The sequence below is a fragment of the Mobula hypostoma genome, chromosome 6, assembly GCF_963921235.1.
Source record: "Mobula hypostoma chromosome 6, sMobHyp1.1, whole genome shotgun sequence".
NCBI lineage: Eukaryota > Metazoa > Chordata > Chondrichthyes > Myliobatiformes > Myliobatidae > Mobula > Mobula hypostoma.
The window spans coordinates 35612435-35629499 of NC_086102.1; the positions used below are offsets into that span (position 1 = coordinate 35612435).

A 17065-nucleotide genomic window follows, 5' to 3' on the forward strand; every position below is an offset into this window, starting at 1 on the left:
GTAATACTTTACATTTATTTACATTAAATTTCATCAGCCATTTATCTGCCCACATCTGGGTTTTGTTTAGATCTAACTGTATTGATTCTGCTGTCTGAATGTTGTCAGCCTGTCCCCCTAAATTTGTGTCATCGGCAAACTTTACTAGTTTATTTGTTATGTGCTTATCCAAATCATTAATGTAAATTAAAAACTGCAGCAACTTCACAACCGATCCCTGTGGACCCCACTTTTAACATTTTCTAGGTGTGAAAATGATCCTTTCACTATAACTCATTGTTTTCTCTTTGAGTCAATTCTGCTCCCATTTGCATACCTTACCCTGAATCCCTACCTCCTGCAATTTGATTATTAACCTCTTGTGGGATACCTTGTCAAAAGCCTTCTGAAATTCCAAGCAAATGATACCAACTGCTTAATTATTATCATAATTTTAGTTGCCTCTTTATAGCACTCCAATATCTTAGTAAAACATGATTTTCCCCTTTCTGAACACATGCTGCTTTCTGCTAACATGCCTGTTCTCATCAGCTGTTTTTCCACCTCATTCTTTATTATTGTTTCCATTACCTTGCCTGCGATACATGTTAAGTTTACTGGTCTATAGTTACCAGTGTTAGTGCAGATCACTTCTTATATACTGAGACAACATTAGCTCATTTCAGTGCTTGGGGATTTCACCAGTCTTCGATGACTTTTGAAAAATACATAACCTATTCCACCGTATATGGTGCGTATGTGAGGCCGCTTCATCACAGTAAAATCACCATGCATTCCTGCAGTATGTTGTCTCTCAAATATTTGCACCCCATTATAAATTCTTCCATATGTCTGCAAAGGACTCATATTTAACCTTACCTATATTTTTCCTTGTTATACACCAAAATAGAGCCCTGAATCTGTTTTTATGCTTCTTGTCAACTCCATCTTATGTTCTTAAAAGTTGCTGCCTGGCCTGCTGCGTTCTCCAGCAACTTTTATGTGTGTTGCTTGAAATTCCAGTGTCTGCAGATTTCCTCGTGTTTCCATCCTATGTTCTATCTTGTTCTCCCTTCTAAATTTATGATTAATGATATATGCCATTCATGTACTTCTTACATATAACCCATAATGAAATATGTAAACAAAGAATGCTTAATCAAACAATATATTACAATATTAGACCATAAGACAAAGGAGCGGAAGTAGGCCATTCAGCCCATCGAGTCTGCTCCGCCATTTTATCATGAGCTGATCCATTTTCTCCTATTTAGTCCCACTCCCCTGCCTTCTCATCATAACCTTTGATGCCCTGGCTACTCAGATACCTATCAATCTCTGCCTTAAATACACCCAATGACTTGGCCTCCACTGCTGCCCGTGGCAACAAATTCCATAGATTCACCACCCTCTGACTAAAAAAATTTCTTCACATTTCTGTTCTGAAAGGGCGCCCTTCAATCCTTAAGTCATGCCCTCTCATACTAGACTCCCCCATCATGGGAAACAACTTTGCCACATCCACTTTGTCCATGCCTTTTAACATTCGAAATGTTTCTATGAGGTCTCCCCTCATTCTTCTAAACTCCAAGGAATACAGTCCAAGAGTGGACAAACGTTCCTCATATGTTAACCCTCTCATTCCCGGAATCATTCTAGTGAATCTTCTCTGTGCCCTCTCCAACGTCAGCACATCCTTTCTTAAATAAGGAGACCAAAACTCAGACCAAAACACAGTACTCCAAGTGAGGTCTCACCAGTGCCTTATAGAGCCTCAACATCACATCCCTGCTCCTATACTCTATTCCTCTAGAAACGAATGCCAACATTGCATTCGCCTTCTTCACTACTGACTCAACCTGGAGGTTAACTTTAAAGGTATCCTGTACGAGGACTCCCAAGTCCTGTTGCATCTCAGAACTTTGAATTCTTTCCCCATTTAAATAATAGTCTGCCCGTTTAATACTCAAATATTACTGAAATATTGAATACACTACACTCCCCCCACCTAGTTATAAACATCAACTCAATGTAAAATGCGTCTCAACTCAAATATGTAACACATTACTCTCTAGTCAACTATACACATACTGTCTGTCTGTCTAGGTAGCACATCCGATGCGGACTTTGGTGACCATCGTTTTCCATATAGATCTATCCTTCGTTTTTTGAATGACTTCCATTTCCTCGATGTGTAGCCACCTGGCTATGTTTTTGATGTACATAAGCCGAGGTCTTCCTCTAGGTTTACTCCCCTCAACCTTTCCAGAGAGTATGAGTTTTTCTAGTTCATCTTTCCGCATGATGTGTCCTAGGAATCTGAGTTGTCTTTCTCTTATTGTTGGTATGAGTGATCGAACTGCTCGGGCTCTTCTGAGAACTTCTTCATTTGATGTGTGTGTGGTCCATGATATTTTTAACATTCTCCTGTAGAACCATAATTCAGCTGCTTCTAGTATCCTTTCCATTGCTGGAGAAATGGTCCAGCATTCACTTCCATAAGTCAGCATAGAATAAATGTAGCACTGCAGTATTCTGTTGTTAGTGTACGTGCTCATCTTTCTGTCTGTTAATATGGTCTTCATTTTTTGGAAAGCTTCTTTCGCCATTGCTATTCTGTATTTGATATCTGTGTTGCACCTGCCATTACTTGTTGTTAGGCTGCCAAGATATTTGAATTGTTGACTTATTTGATGTTTGTATTTCCGATCTTGATCACACATTGTGGGATGTTTGCCTTTCTGGAGATGACCATGCTTTCTGTCTTCTTGGTGTTGATTGAGAGGCCTCTGCGATTACTTTCTGCTGTCACTATAGTGAGTAGTTCTTGAAGTTTTGTTTCTGAGTCAGGTATTAGTACAATGTCGTCAGCATATCTGATGTTATTTATATTCTGGCCTCCAATTTTGCACCCTTTAATGTCTTTGATACTTCTCAAGATATTTTCACTATACAGGTTGAATAAGTCTGGCAAAAAGACACAACCTTGCCTGACTCCTCTCATGATATTCACATATTCAGATACAATAAACAAAATAATGCGGCTACCGTGTACACATCCACAGCATAGTAAATTTTAAATGATCCCATTCAGGCCGAAATATTTAATCACTGTGGAGGATTTCTTACTCTTGTGGGATAACATCTTTCCTGATGAGAGTGTGACTCTGCTTGGCAGGTAAGACCTGTGACTATGAAACAATCTCAGATCCTGGGACATCCGCTGTGTCCCAATGCTATCCAATGTGATTGGAGTGACCCAATGCTATCTTTAATCTTTTCAAGAACCCACATTTGATTACCTCAGTAGCCTCTTGCCAGAACCTCCTTGTTTGAGGAGCCCTTAATTTGTCTCAGCTGTTTGTCTTGCATACTCCTTCAGAGACTGGGTTTGAGGAGATCCTAACATGAGTGCAAGTGGCAACCCAGGAACAGCATAGCTGGTGAATTGTTGATTGTGGAGTGTGCTGCATTGTGATGAGCAAAGAGGAAACTGGCAAGCTGATTCAGTGTCATTGTAGTATGTTCTGCTGAAATTGTTTGCAGTACGTTCTTTAGGCACTGAACAAACATTTCTGCCAAGCCATTTGTAGCTGGTCAGTATCATGCAGATGTAAGATGTCTTATTCCATTCATTTTCAGGAATGACTGAAACTGTTTCACAACAAACTGTGGTCCATTCACTGACTAAGTGTTCTGTTACACCAGTCTCTGAGAAAAGGCTTCTTAGTACATTAGCAGTGTATAAGGCTTTAATGGAGGCTGTTAGGAACACCTCCTGCCACTCTGTACCTGCATTCACTACCAAGAAATTTGTGCCTATGAATGGTCCAGCAAAATCCTCATGAATCCTCTGCCAGGGCAATGCAGGCCATTCCCAGGGATGGAGAGGTGCTGCTCTTGTTATCTTCTGGATGTGTTGCCATCCCGATCAACGCATGACAAGCTGCTCGATCTGCTGGTCTATCCCAGGTCACCAGACAAATCTTCGAGACAATGCTTTCATTTTGACCACACATAGATGATGGGCATGTGGCTCCTCTAACACTTCAACTCTCAGCTTCAATAGTACAACATCTCTCAATCCCCACACAAGGCAAGCCCCATCAAGAGCAAGTTCATCCCAGAACTGGTAAAAATGCAAGAACTGGAGTTTCTGCTGCAAGTTCCAGCCATTTTGGGTTGCTATTAGACCTGAGACAATGTGGGGTCTTTTCTGGTTTCCCTTTGGATCCCCTCAGGCGTAATAGGGAGACTTTCAGTTTGCATTAGGGAGAATACATCAGGAGGAGTGTCCTCTTCTGTAAATCTTTCAGATATTTCCTTTTCCAAGGGTAAATCCATCAGCATTTCCATGATTAGCTGCCCACTTGAATATGATCCTGTAATTGTGTCCTCCAAGAAACAGAACCTCCCTCTGCATTGGTGCTGCTGTTGTTGGTGGAGCGCCCTTCTGTGGATAGAAAATGGGCTCGATGGTTGACGATCAGTAATGAGGGTAAACACTCCCCCATACAAGTACTGGTTGAAATGTTTTACACCCCAAACGAGACTCAAGGCCTCTATCTCAACCTGTGTGAAATCTTCCTCTGCGGTGCTAAGGGACCATGACTCAAAGGCCATGGGGTGTTCACATCTATCACTCATAACATGCGATATGACTGCATCTATATCATAAGGGAGGGTGTCACAGGCAAGCTTCACTGGGGCAATGTGGATCATAATGTGTCAGTACCGTGTCTGATGTCACCATTTTCTTTGCCTTTTGGAAAGCTTCCTCACACTGCGTTGTCCTTTGCAATTTATTCCTGATCTGTAGTAAGGAGTTCAAGGGGTGGAGCACAGTAGCTAGGTTTGGCAGCAACTTGTTATAGTAATTGACAATTCCTAAAAAGTACCAGAACTATGTCATGCCCTTTGGCCTTGGGGCATCCACTACTGCTTGAATTTTCTCAGCACACTTGTGTAATCCCTGTGCATCAATGGTGTGACCCAAATAAATGGTACTTAGTTTAAATAATTCATCCCTGTTGCGTCATTCTCTGACCCCATAATGTTCTAATCATTTTCTATCTTTTCAAATCTTTTTATCGTTATATCATACAAAAGAAATAACAGGAGTACATTGAGGTAACAACACTTACAATGTCTCAACAAAGACATTATCTTAAAGATTGAAAAAAATTTGTGATAACAAAAAAACCTACAAAGCAGAAAAAGTGGGGAAAAAAACCCCCATTAGGTGTACAACCCCGGAGCCATGCGTCATACAAAAAAGCTTCTAAAAATAGACATCAAACGGCCAACAAGAAAAGAAAATATACCAAAAAATATACAATTAGGTCGTGGAAAAAAATCTATCAATTAGCTCAAATGATAATAATGAGCAAATGAGCTCCACCTTTTCTCAAAATCAAATAAAGGTTCGAAGGTTCAACTTCTAATTTTCTCCAAATTAAGACATAGCATCACTTGAGAGAACCATTGTGACAAAATGGGAGCTGATGTATCCTTCCACTTCAACAAAATGGCCCTCCTAGCCATCAATGTAACAAATACAATAACATGTTGGTCAGACACAGAAATACCATGAATAGTTTGAGGAATTATTCCAAAAAGCACAGTTAATTTATTAGGTTGTAGGTTAATTTTAAGTGCTTTAGAAATTGTTGAAAAAACTGACTTCCAGAACTGTTCCAATATAGAACAAGACCAAAACATATGTGTCAGTGTAGCTATCTCAGTTTTACATCTATCGCAATAATTATCAACATTAGAAAAGATTTTAGAAAGTCTCTCATTCGTCAAATGATAACAGCGTACAATTTTGAATTGAATCAATGAATGGCTAGCACAAATTGAAGAAGAGCTAGCCAACTTCAAAATCCGCATCCAATCCTCCATCATAAAAGTCAAATTGAGTTCTTTTCCCAATCCTGTTTAATCTTAGATAAAGGACACTTATCCCATTGTAATAATAAATTGTAAATTCTTCCAATAGAACCCTTAATCAAAGGGTTCATACTCATAATAGTATCTAACAGGTCAGCCTCCAATATGTAAGGAAAATTACTTAAATATTTTTGTAAAAAATGGCTAACTTGAAGGTATTGCAGAAAGTGTGAGTATGAAAGAATATTTATCAATTAATTGTTCAAAAGACATCAATCTATCTTCTTTAAATAAATCCAAAAACGTATTAATACCTTTATTAATCCAAAGTAAGAACACTAGATCACTCAAAGAAGGCTTAAAAAAGTAATTTTGATAAATTAAACTACAAAGTTTAAATTTTTTAAGATTAAAAAAATTGTAGAACTGGAGCCAAATTTGTAAAGAATACTTAATCACAGGATATAGGTTTAAATTAGCAACTTTAGCTAAATGTATAGGTAAAGCAGCTCCCAATAACGAGGTTAAATAAAACTGTTTTACAACTTTCAGTTCCAGGTCTACCCAAATTGGCCGATCACTCTTATCAACCCAATATAACCAAAAGGACGTGTATTGCATTTTAACAGCCCAATAATACAGTCTTGGATTAGGGAAAGCAAGATCTCCATCCTTTTTCAATTTTTGTAAGTGACGTTTACTAATTCTTGGTCTTCTATTATTCCAAATAAAAGATAAAATAATAGAATCAATTGGATCAAAAAGCTTACTAGTCAAAAAACCAGGGATATTCTGAAATAAATATAAAAATGTTGGCAAAATCATCATTTTAACTATATGAATAGGACCAACCAGTGAAAATGTAAGTGAACTCCGTCTACTAAATAAATACTTCATAGAGTCTACTAAAGGAACAAAGTTGGCTTTATAAAGATTCTTATATATTTTAGTAATTATAATACCTAAATACCTAAAAGAATCCGTGACTTTAAAAGGATAGATATCATAGATAGAGACAGAATCATTTAAAGGAAACAATTCACTTTTACTGAGATTTATTTTATATCCTGAAAAATCTCCAAATTCATTAAATAATTTTAGCAAGGCAGGAATAGATTCGTCAGGATTAGATATATAAACCAATAAATCGTCAGAGTAAAGAGAGATCTTATGCATGGTCTCATTCACAAAAATCCCATCTACATTTTTAGCCTCACGAAAAGCCATAGCAAGGGGTTCTAATATTAAATTAAATAACAAAGGACTTAATAGACAGCCTTGCCTAGTCCCCCGTGAAAGCTGAAAAAAGGGAGACCGACAATTGTTAGTGACAACAGTAGCAATAGGAGCTTTATATATCATTTTAATCCAATTATTAAAATTAGCACTAAAGCCAAATTTCTCCAAAACATTAAATAAATATTTCCATTCGACTCAATTGAATGCTTTTTCAGCATCCAAAGATATGATGCATTGTGGAGTTTTAAAAGAGGATGAATAAATAATGTTAAATAGTCTCCGAACATTTGAAAAAGATTAGCGACCCTTTATAAAACCTGTTTGATCTTTAAAAATAATCTTACCCAAAATATTCTCCAACCGATTGGCCATTATCTTTGACAGAATCTTAGCGTCAACATTCGGTAATGAAATAGGTCTATATGAAGCACAGTCAGTGGGATCTTTATCTTTTTTAAGAATTAAAGAAGTAGAAGCCTCATAAAAAGTGGAGGGTAAATCACCTTTCACAAAAGAATCCTTAAGCATTTCCAATATATACAGAGAAATCAACTTTCCAAATTTTTTATAAAATTCTACAGGATAACCATCAAGTCCCGGGGACTTACCAGATTGCATTGAAAAAATAGCTTTATGAATTTCGGCTTCAGTGATTTGAGCATCAACAGCTTTTTAATCCTCAGCCGAGGTTTTAGGAAAAGCAATCTTTCGTAAAAAAGCATTCATTTCAGAGGAATCTAACAGACATTGAGATTTATAAAGTTTAGTATAAAAATCTTGAAAAATCTTATTAATTTCTTCATATTCCTGAGCCAAGGTACCATCTTTCCTACGAATTTTCATGATTTGCATTTTGGCTGCAGCCATCTTAAATTGAGAAGTGAGCAGCTTATTATTTTTATCCGCAAACATATAAAATTGGATCTTTAACTTAAGCAAACAGCCTTCAATGGGATGAGTTAATAACAGGTTATATTGTGATTGAAGTTCCACCCTTTGTTTAAATAAATCAATATTGGGGGAAATTGCATAGATATTATCTAAATCTTTAATTTGTTTTGAAATTCTATCTAATTCTGCTTTAGTTTGTTTTTTAAGTTTAGCTGAATAAGAAATAATCTGACCACATAAAAATGCTTTAAATGTATCCCATATAATTAATTTGGACATACCCCCTGTATCATTAAAAAGAAAAAAATCTTTTATCTGGTTTCAATAAAACTGACAAAGTCAGAGTTTTGCAATAATGTCTGAGACATGCACCATGGTGGGCCGGCAAGAATGACGTCACCAAATTCAAAAGACAAATTCAGAGGCGCGTGACGCAATATGACGCAATAGCGTCATATTCACAATTTTTAACACTAGGCAAGAAGCGGGGATCGATTATTATATAATCGATCTTCGAATATTTTTTATAAACATGTGAGAAGAAAGAATATTCTCTGTTATCGGGATGGAGATAACTCCACAAATCAATCAACCCTAAATCAACCAAAAAGGAATTAATAAATGACGCAGAACAACTTGGAAGTCACTGATTGGTTGAGCTCTTACCAATCATAGGATTTAAGCAGCAGTTAAAATCCCCGCCCATTATCAGCATATATTTATTTAAATCAGGCAGTAAAGCAAATACCTTTTTGAAAAAAGAAGGATCATCTAAGTTAGGACCTTACACATTGACCGAAACAACTTTTCTGTTACAGATTGTTCCTTTAACAATTAAAAATCTACCATTAGAATCTGATCCAATATCCTCTTGAATAAATATATTAGATTTAATAAAAATAGACACGTCTTTTGTTTTACTCTGAGAAGTAGAGTGGAATTGCAAACCGTTCCACCATCCAAAAAATCTATTTTGATCTCCTGCCCTGATATGTGTCTCTCGAGCAAAAATTATATCAGGTTGGAATTGGTTAATAATTTTAAAAGTCTTTTTTCATTTAATAGGATGATTCCAACCACGTACATTCCAACTTATTATATTAATCCGTTTAAATGCCATACTATAATTTTATTCTACTTTATACATGCGCAGAGCACATACTAATACGGGATGATCAGAAATGGCAGCAATGAAGAATACAACCAGATAGAAAATACGCATACTCCAGAACCACCCAATGGGAAAAAACCCCTAACTCTAAACCCACCCACCCACACCCAGAAGCCCGAAAAAGGCAAGCGATCTATGATAGAGTTCAAAGCCACTGACCGCTCCGTCTGCACTTTCTTTCCCTCCCCCCAGCTAGTAAAAAGAGTAGCGTGACCTTGTAAAAAGATGATAAAGTCTCAACAAAGAAAAGCATTTACATTCCATCATCTAATAAACAAGAAAGAACCAAAATAATGTTGTCGCTTAGAGAGAAAAACCAGAGCCATCTTTAAGTTTAACATTAACTCCCTAAAAAGAACTTCAAATTCAATTATAAAATGTTATAATAAAACAGAAAAAAAATTAATAGTATATTTGACCCAGCTGAATTTTCAAAAATACTGATTAATAATATCATAAGTAATTAAACCATCCCAAATATATATATATAAATGCCCTTTTAGTAGGAAAAAACTACCAATTAGTTGATTAAAAAAAGAAACAAAACAACATCAAACCAAGTATTAAATTAAAGGAACAAATCTCCTTATCTTCTTTTCTCAGTCGAATGTTCAGATGAGCCAGTTAAGTCAGTTATACTTGAGCCATAAATCTTCTTTCCAAAGGAAAACCAATAATATGCAATAATGAACAACTCTCCTTATCTTCTTTTATTAGTCTCTCAAAGAAATATACAAATGACCTTCATAAATCTTCTTTCCAAAATGTAAATAATATACAAATAGTTCATTCAGCAGCGGCATCAGTAACAGTGGCGGGTATAACCTGAACAAAGTCTAGTGCAGCTTTTGGATCAAAAAAAGTATGAGGAGGAGAATTAGCAGGAAAAACTTTAATTCTTGTCGGATACCTCAGAGAGGGAAACAGTTTCTTATTATATGCCTGTTTCATTACCAGGACAAATTTTGATCTTTGTTCCATTACCTCTCTCGGGTAATCTTCGTAAAAACAGAGCTCAGACTCCATAAATCTAAAAACTCTGTGTTTTCTTGCCTGTCGTATTATTTGATCTTTAATTTTAATGTGATGAAAGCAAACCAGAACAAATCTTGGTTTACCTGAATCCTTCAATTTCGAAGTAAACGCCATGTGTGCCCTTTCGATAGCAGGCGGCTTTAATAAAATGGTAGGAAATAAAGTGTGGAAAAGCTTACCAAAGTAAGCAGTTAAATCTCCATCTTCAGCTCCTTCCTGCAGCCCAACAATTCGTATATTCTTTAAACGAGCCCTAGCTTCCAGGTCTATCATTTTATTTTGATATCTTTCCAAACGAGTTGTAGCTTCAGTCTACTTTTGCTTAGTTATCTTCAATTCCTCTTCATGTGTAACAACCTGAGTTTCCAGGTCTTCAAGTTTTCCCAGAAATAACTTCATTTCATTACTATTCTTTTCCAGTTGCTCTTTAATTGATCCATTCTGATCCTTAATTGAATTCAATGTCCGAATGATATCTTCAGCCCACGACAGCATTTCATCAGATCTTTCCTTTCCCGTTACCTTTATCACTAGGTTCAGGTAAATTCTTCCCACTTCTCGTAGACATAGACATATTGTTCCCCCTCAAGAATCAGCAAATAAAAATTTTAAATTCAAAGTTTAAAGTAGGGGGAGAGAAAGAAAACTAAGAGCGGCACAAAATTACTGCTACTCCATTTGCAGACAGGGGCGGTCTCCATATTCTAATCTTTTTAATACACTCCTGTGGTTTTGGAGATGTTCCTTATCATCCTCATTGGTAACGATGATGTCATCCAGGTAACATTGAGAGCCTGGGGGCAGCCTTGCAGCACCTGGCTCAGTATTTTGCTCTTGATATGTCTGAGCTTTCCAGTGCCATCCTTGGAACACATTTCTTAATTCAATTTCGGTTGTCTCTGTTAGAAACATAGAAACATAGAAAATAGGTGCAGGAGTAGGCCATTCGGCCCTTCGAGCCTGCACCGCCATTTATTATGATCATGGCTGATCATCCAACTCAGAACCCAGCCTTCCCTCCATACCCCCTGACCCCTGTAGCCACAAGGGCCATATCTAACTTCCTTTTAAACATAGCTAATGAACTGGCCTCAACAGTTTGCTGTGGCAGAGAATTCCACAGATTCACCACTCTCTGTGTGAAGAAGTTTTTCCTAACCTCGGTCCTAAAAGGCTTCCCCTCTATCCTCAAACTGTGACCCCTCGTTCTAGACCTCCCCAACATCGGGAACAATCTTCCTGCATCTAGCCTGTCCAATCCCTTTAGGATCTTATATGTTGCAGGAGATTGATGGATGGATCTCCAATCAAATCGTAGTTGTCTTAGCCAATCACATCCTCACAATGCTGGCCCTCCTGTTTTTATCACATGCACGTCCAATGTGGTTGTTGGATTTCACTATTATGTGTGTCATTCTCACAGGAATTATCATTTCCCCAGTATAAGTTCTTAGTTGGATATTTGCAGGCTTCAGTTCAGTATCTTTGAAATGGAGTTCAAACTCATTTTGTGGATAACTGAAATAGCTGAGCCAGTATCCTATACCATTTAATTAATTTGCAGTTTATTTCCGGTGTAATCTGTAATGCTGTCTATTGTTAGCTTTCACCTTATAGAGTCATAGAAGAGTACTGCACAGAAGTAGGCCCTTCAACTCGTCTAGTCCATGCCAAAACCATTTAAACTTCCCATTCTCATTGACCTACACTGGGACTATAGCTCTCCATATCCCTACTATCCATGTAACTATCCAAACATCTCTTCAATGTTGAAATTGAGCTCACATGCACTTGTGCTGGCAGCTCATTTCATACCCTCACAACCCTCTGAGTGAAGAAGTTTCCCCTCATGTTCCCTTTAAACATCTCACCTTTCACCCTTACCCCATGAACTCTGGTTGTAGTCCCACCTAACCTCAGTGGAAAGGGCCCGCATACATTTACTTTACCCGTACCCCTCATAATTTTGTATACTTCTATCAAATCTCCACTCAGTCTTCTGCAATCTAAAAGAAAAAGTCCACCAGACCTGGCAGCATCCTTGTAAGTTTTCCCTGTACTCTTTCAGCCTTGTTCACATCTTCCCTATATGTAGGTGACTAAAACTGTATACGATACTCCAAATTAGACCTCACCAACATCTTATACAACTTCAACATAACATCCTATCTCCTGTACTCAATACATTGATTTATGAGGACCAATAAGCCAGAAGCTTTCTTTATGACCTATCTGCCTGTGACATCAATGAATTATGTACCTGTATTACGTAGTGGCACTAGTGTCGGACTTCGGGACGAAAGGACCCAGGTTCAAATCCAGCCAGCCGGCTTCCCTGCACGCTTTCCATCCATGCTGGGTTACAAGCTGGTGATCTCTTTGGAAACTCACCTGGCAGAAGGCAATGGCAAACCACTGCTGTAACTTGCCTCATACGTGACTCCCTACTACGTCAGAGAGGTGTGGAGGGAAATCATCCGCTAACTGGAGAAATTCCAGATGCGATGTACCTTTCCTTTCCTATTACCAGATCCCTTTGTTCTAACACATTCCTCAGTGCCCTATCATTCACTGTGCAAGACCTACCCTGGTCAGTCCTACTGAAGTGCAAAACCTCAGACTTGTCTGCATTAAATTCCATCTGCCATTTTTCAGCCTATTTTTCCAGCTGAAGCAGATCCCTCTGCCATGATAGCCTTTCTCACTGTCCACTATACCCCCAATCTTGGTGTCATTCACAAACTGCTGGTCCAGTTAACCATATTATCATCCAGACTGTTGAGAAAGATAACAAACAACTAAGGACCCAGCACCGATCCCTGCAGCACACCACTAGTAACAGGCCTCCAGTCAAAGAGGCAACCCTCTACTACAACTCTCTGGTGTCTCCTGCAAAGACAATGTCCAAGCCAATTTACTACCTCATCTTGAATGCTGAGCGACTGAACCTTCTTGACCAGCCTCCCATGCGACACCTTGTCAAGTATCTCACTAAAGTCCTTGTAGACAACATCCACTGCCTTGCCTTCATTCACTTTCTTGGTAACTTCCTCGAAAAAGACCTACCCTTCACGAAGCCATGCTGCCTATCCCTGATCAGTCCATGTCTATCCAAATACTTAAATATCTTAAGAACACCTTACAATAACTTTCCCATGAAGATTTATAAACCACAAGGCTACCCAGTGCTGTGTCACTCTCATCATTATCAGATTTTTCATCAGCAGCATGCTGATTAGTGCTCTTGTTGAAACTACAACTGGACATTTTATCTTTATCTCTTCCCTGTGCAGTCCATATATTTTTGTCAGCCCAAAATATTATTTGTATGTGTCCTATTTTGTTTAATTTTCTGCATGTTTTGCCTTTAGACCTGCATTTGTTTAGTGTATGCGAACACAATTGTTCAACCAGGCAGATTTCTGTTTAGGTGTTGCAATCTTGCTCACACTCAATTCCATTCCTGACTACAACTCAATTGTTTCTCACAGTGCTATTTCTATTGATACATTGATTTCAACTGCTCTTTTAAATGTGAGTTGTTCTTCAGTTAGGAGCATTTAAGAATGCTTTCTTGTAAGATTACACAAACTATACAATATCTTTGTGCATCATTAAGCCCATCACTGAACTGACAATGCTCTGACAATCTCTTCAATTCAGCCTAATAAGTTGAAATATGCTCCCCTTCCTTTTGATTCCTCTTACAAAACCTGAAGCATTCTACAATCAACAATGGCTTTGTTCTCGCATGATATTAGCAAAGCATATTTCAGCTAGTTTTGTTGGAGCAGTTAAACTTCTAAGCAAACTGTATGTTTTTCCACCTATTGTATGCAGCAAAACTGGCATTTGCTTTTCATTGACTATTTCAGTCACTTCAAAAATATGGCTCAGCTTGTTCAGTATACATTATCCAGTTATCTGTTGTGCAATCAAATACGTCTTTCTTTACGATGCAGCCAGTCACTTCTGCTTTTTTTATTTATTATTTTTATATTCACCCAGTACTCACTGTTTATGAACCCATGAATTTTGTTCATTTTATGCCTATATTTTTAACTCGACCGTCTTTCTCCCCATCCGAAGAAATATATGTGTACCACAGGTCCATAATCCCTTATCCGAAATCCTTGGGGCCAGTTGCATTGTGGAATTCAGAATTTTTCAGATTTCATATCCACCCCCCATACCCAAAAACATGTAAGCTCATGTCCGTTATTTAACCTGTCTCAGCGCAGGGGACTTTAAAATCCAGTGGCGCACCAAACCTACGCACATCCTCCCGTATACTTTAAATCATCTCCAGATTACTTATAGTACCTAATACAATGTAAATGCTATGTAAATAATTGTTATACAATACAATCGTATTGTTTAGGGAATAATGACAAGAAGAAATTTTATTTCCAACAAAAACATTCAATAAAACATAAAAATATACAGCTTCAAACGAACTGAATCAAACACGTGGTAAATGACTTATCGGAATAAATGTAGAACGTCACTGTCACTGTCACTATAAAACGTCAGTAACTTGTCTTTCTGTTTATTTAAATCATATACAAAGGTAGTTCTGACACTATTTTCTTCAGTAAGACGCCGCACAGACACACCATGATCAAGCTTCTGCAATAACTCCACTTTCTGCGTTATTGATAGAGAAGATTCCTTCTCTTTTTCTCATTGTTACCCATAGGGGTATCTGCAGATATTTTTGACATTTTCACAGTGAACTTAAACACAAAGTCAACAGTGAACACAAAATATCAGTGAACAGCAAATGCACGTGTAACCAGTATGAGTGCTGAGCCACAACTGACATCTGGCGGCCTCTGCTAGTGCTGCCACGTCACACCTGAGTGACGTCAGCTGTCGGCAAAAAAAACTTTGGTTTTCGGAGCTTTTTGGATTTCAGAATTTTGCATAAAGGAATGTGTACCTGTATTTTTAAATTCTAACTTCTCTCCCTCTCCTTCGGAAGAATGAAATATAGGTAGTCATCACGGGCTTATTTTAAAACTACCTTGTTGCCATTGTTATGTTTTGTAATTCCAAAAACTAATTAAAAGAAAAACATAGGAGTCCAGGGCAACATGTCTACTTTGTTTTACTTTAGTAGGCGTGCACATATGACAGGGTGACGTAATGAGGTATGCCATTCACACTCCTCTTACAGATAACCAATAACGAATTATGTATAACAACAAAGAATGCTTAATTAAACAATATATTTACAATATTACTTAAATGTTACTGATATATTAAATACACAACATATTCTACCTGTTATTTCCTTAATGATATCCAACAGATTTTCAGGCAAGATTTCCCATTAAGGAAACTATGCTGACTTCGGCCTTTTTTATTATGTGCCTCCAAATACGAATTTAGGGAGAGAGAGAGAGCAGGATTAGATCATGTGAGATATTGAAGGGCACAAGGAATAAATGGAGTGTGGGATTCAACAATCAAATGTTGCAAATGTTGGAAATCCAAAATAAAAACAGAAATGCTTGAATTCATTTGAGGAAAGACAAGAGTATTTGTGGATAACAAAATTGCTGGAACGCAAACACAAGGAATTCTGCAGATGCTGGAATTTCAAGCAACACACATCAAAGTTGCTGGTGAACGCAGCAGGCCAGGCAGCATCTCTAGGAAGAGGTACAGTCGATGTTTCAGGCCGAGACCCTTCGTCAGGACTAACTGAAGGAAGAGCTAGTAAGAGATTTGAAAGTGGGAGGGGGAGGGGGAGATCCAAAATGATAGGAGAAGACAGGAGGGGGAGGAATGGAGCCAAGAGCTGGACAGGTGATTGGCAAAAGGGATATGAGAAGATCATGGGACAGGAGGCCTAGGGAGAAGGACAAGGGGGAGGGGGGAACCCAGAGGATGGGCAAGGGGTATAGTGAGAGGGACAGAGGGAGAAAAAGAATGTGTGTATAAAAAATTATTAACGGATGGGGTACGAGGGGGAGGTGGGGCATTGGCGGAAGTTTGAGAAGTCAATGTTCATGTCATCAGGTTGGAGGCTATCCAGACGGAATATAAGCTGTTGTTCCTCCAACCTGAGTTTCCTTCATCTTTACAGTAGAGGAGGCCGTGGATAGACATGTCAGAATGGGAATAGGACGTGGAATTAAAACGTGTGGCCACTGGGAGATCCTGCTTTCTCTGGCGGACACAGCGTAGATGTTCAGCAAAGCGGTCTCCCAGTCTGCGTCGGGTCTTGCCAATATCTAGAAGGCCGCATCGGGAGCACCGGACGCAGTATATCACCCCAGCCGACTCACAGGTGTTGTGTCGCCTCACCTGAAAGGACTGTCTGGGGCCCTGAATGGTAGTGAGGGAGGAAGTGTAAATTGTTGGAATGTTTGTTTGTAATGGTGCTGCCAATTAAAATGAAAAATTGCATATGAATTACCATTATAGTGTTGTCAGTCTGGGTTTCAATATTTGTTCTGTGCTATTGCAGATTTAAGTTCCAGAAGTGATTACTAACACAAGCACACTGTGAGCTCCAAACATGGAAGATCAGCACTCAAAAAAGTCCACCCCCTTTTGTTCAGCTTTCCGTTTCGGTTTTGTCCTGTTGTTACTCATGGGACTGATGGCGATGATTCTAAATTTTCGATGGATGAAGGTGTGTAGAATAAATGCAACAATATGTCGATGATGTAGATACGTGAAACAAGACTTTGAAGTGTTGAGTATAGCAATGCAATGACTATGTGTGATGACTTCTTGCTGCAATCTGAATATTTGACTTTGTTTTAAACCATTGGAATATCTGATTTAATTATACATATGGTTTCTGCAGCTTAATACGAGGGGTGATTGATAAGTTTATGGCCT

At 38.2% G+C, this 17065-nt stretch overlaps 1 protein-coding gene across 1 annotated transcript in view; it reads left to right on the forward strand.

Moving 5' to 3' along the window:
* The window catches only part of LOC134347502 (NXPE family member 3-like), a 156558-nt gene that overhangs the window by 84440 nt on the left and 55053 nt on the right, over nt 1-17065 (forward strand). The window contains exon 2 of the mRNA XM_063049837.1: nt 16686-16853. Within this exon, the coding sequence (XP_062905907.1) occupies nt 16737-16853 (117 nt within the window). The 5' untranslated portion in view covers nt 16686-16736. The remainder of the gene's footprint in view (nt 1-16685; nt 16854-17065) is intronic.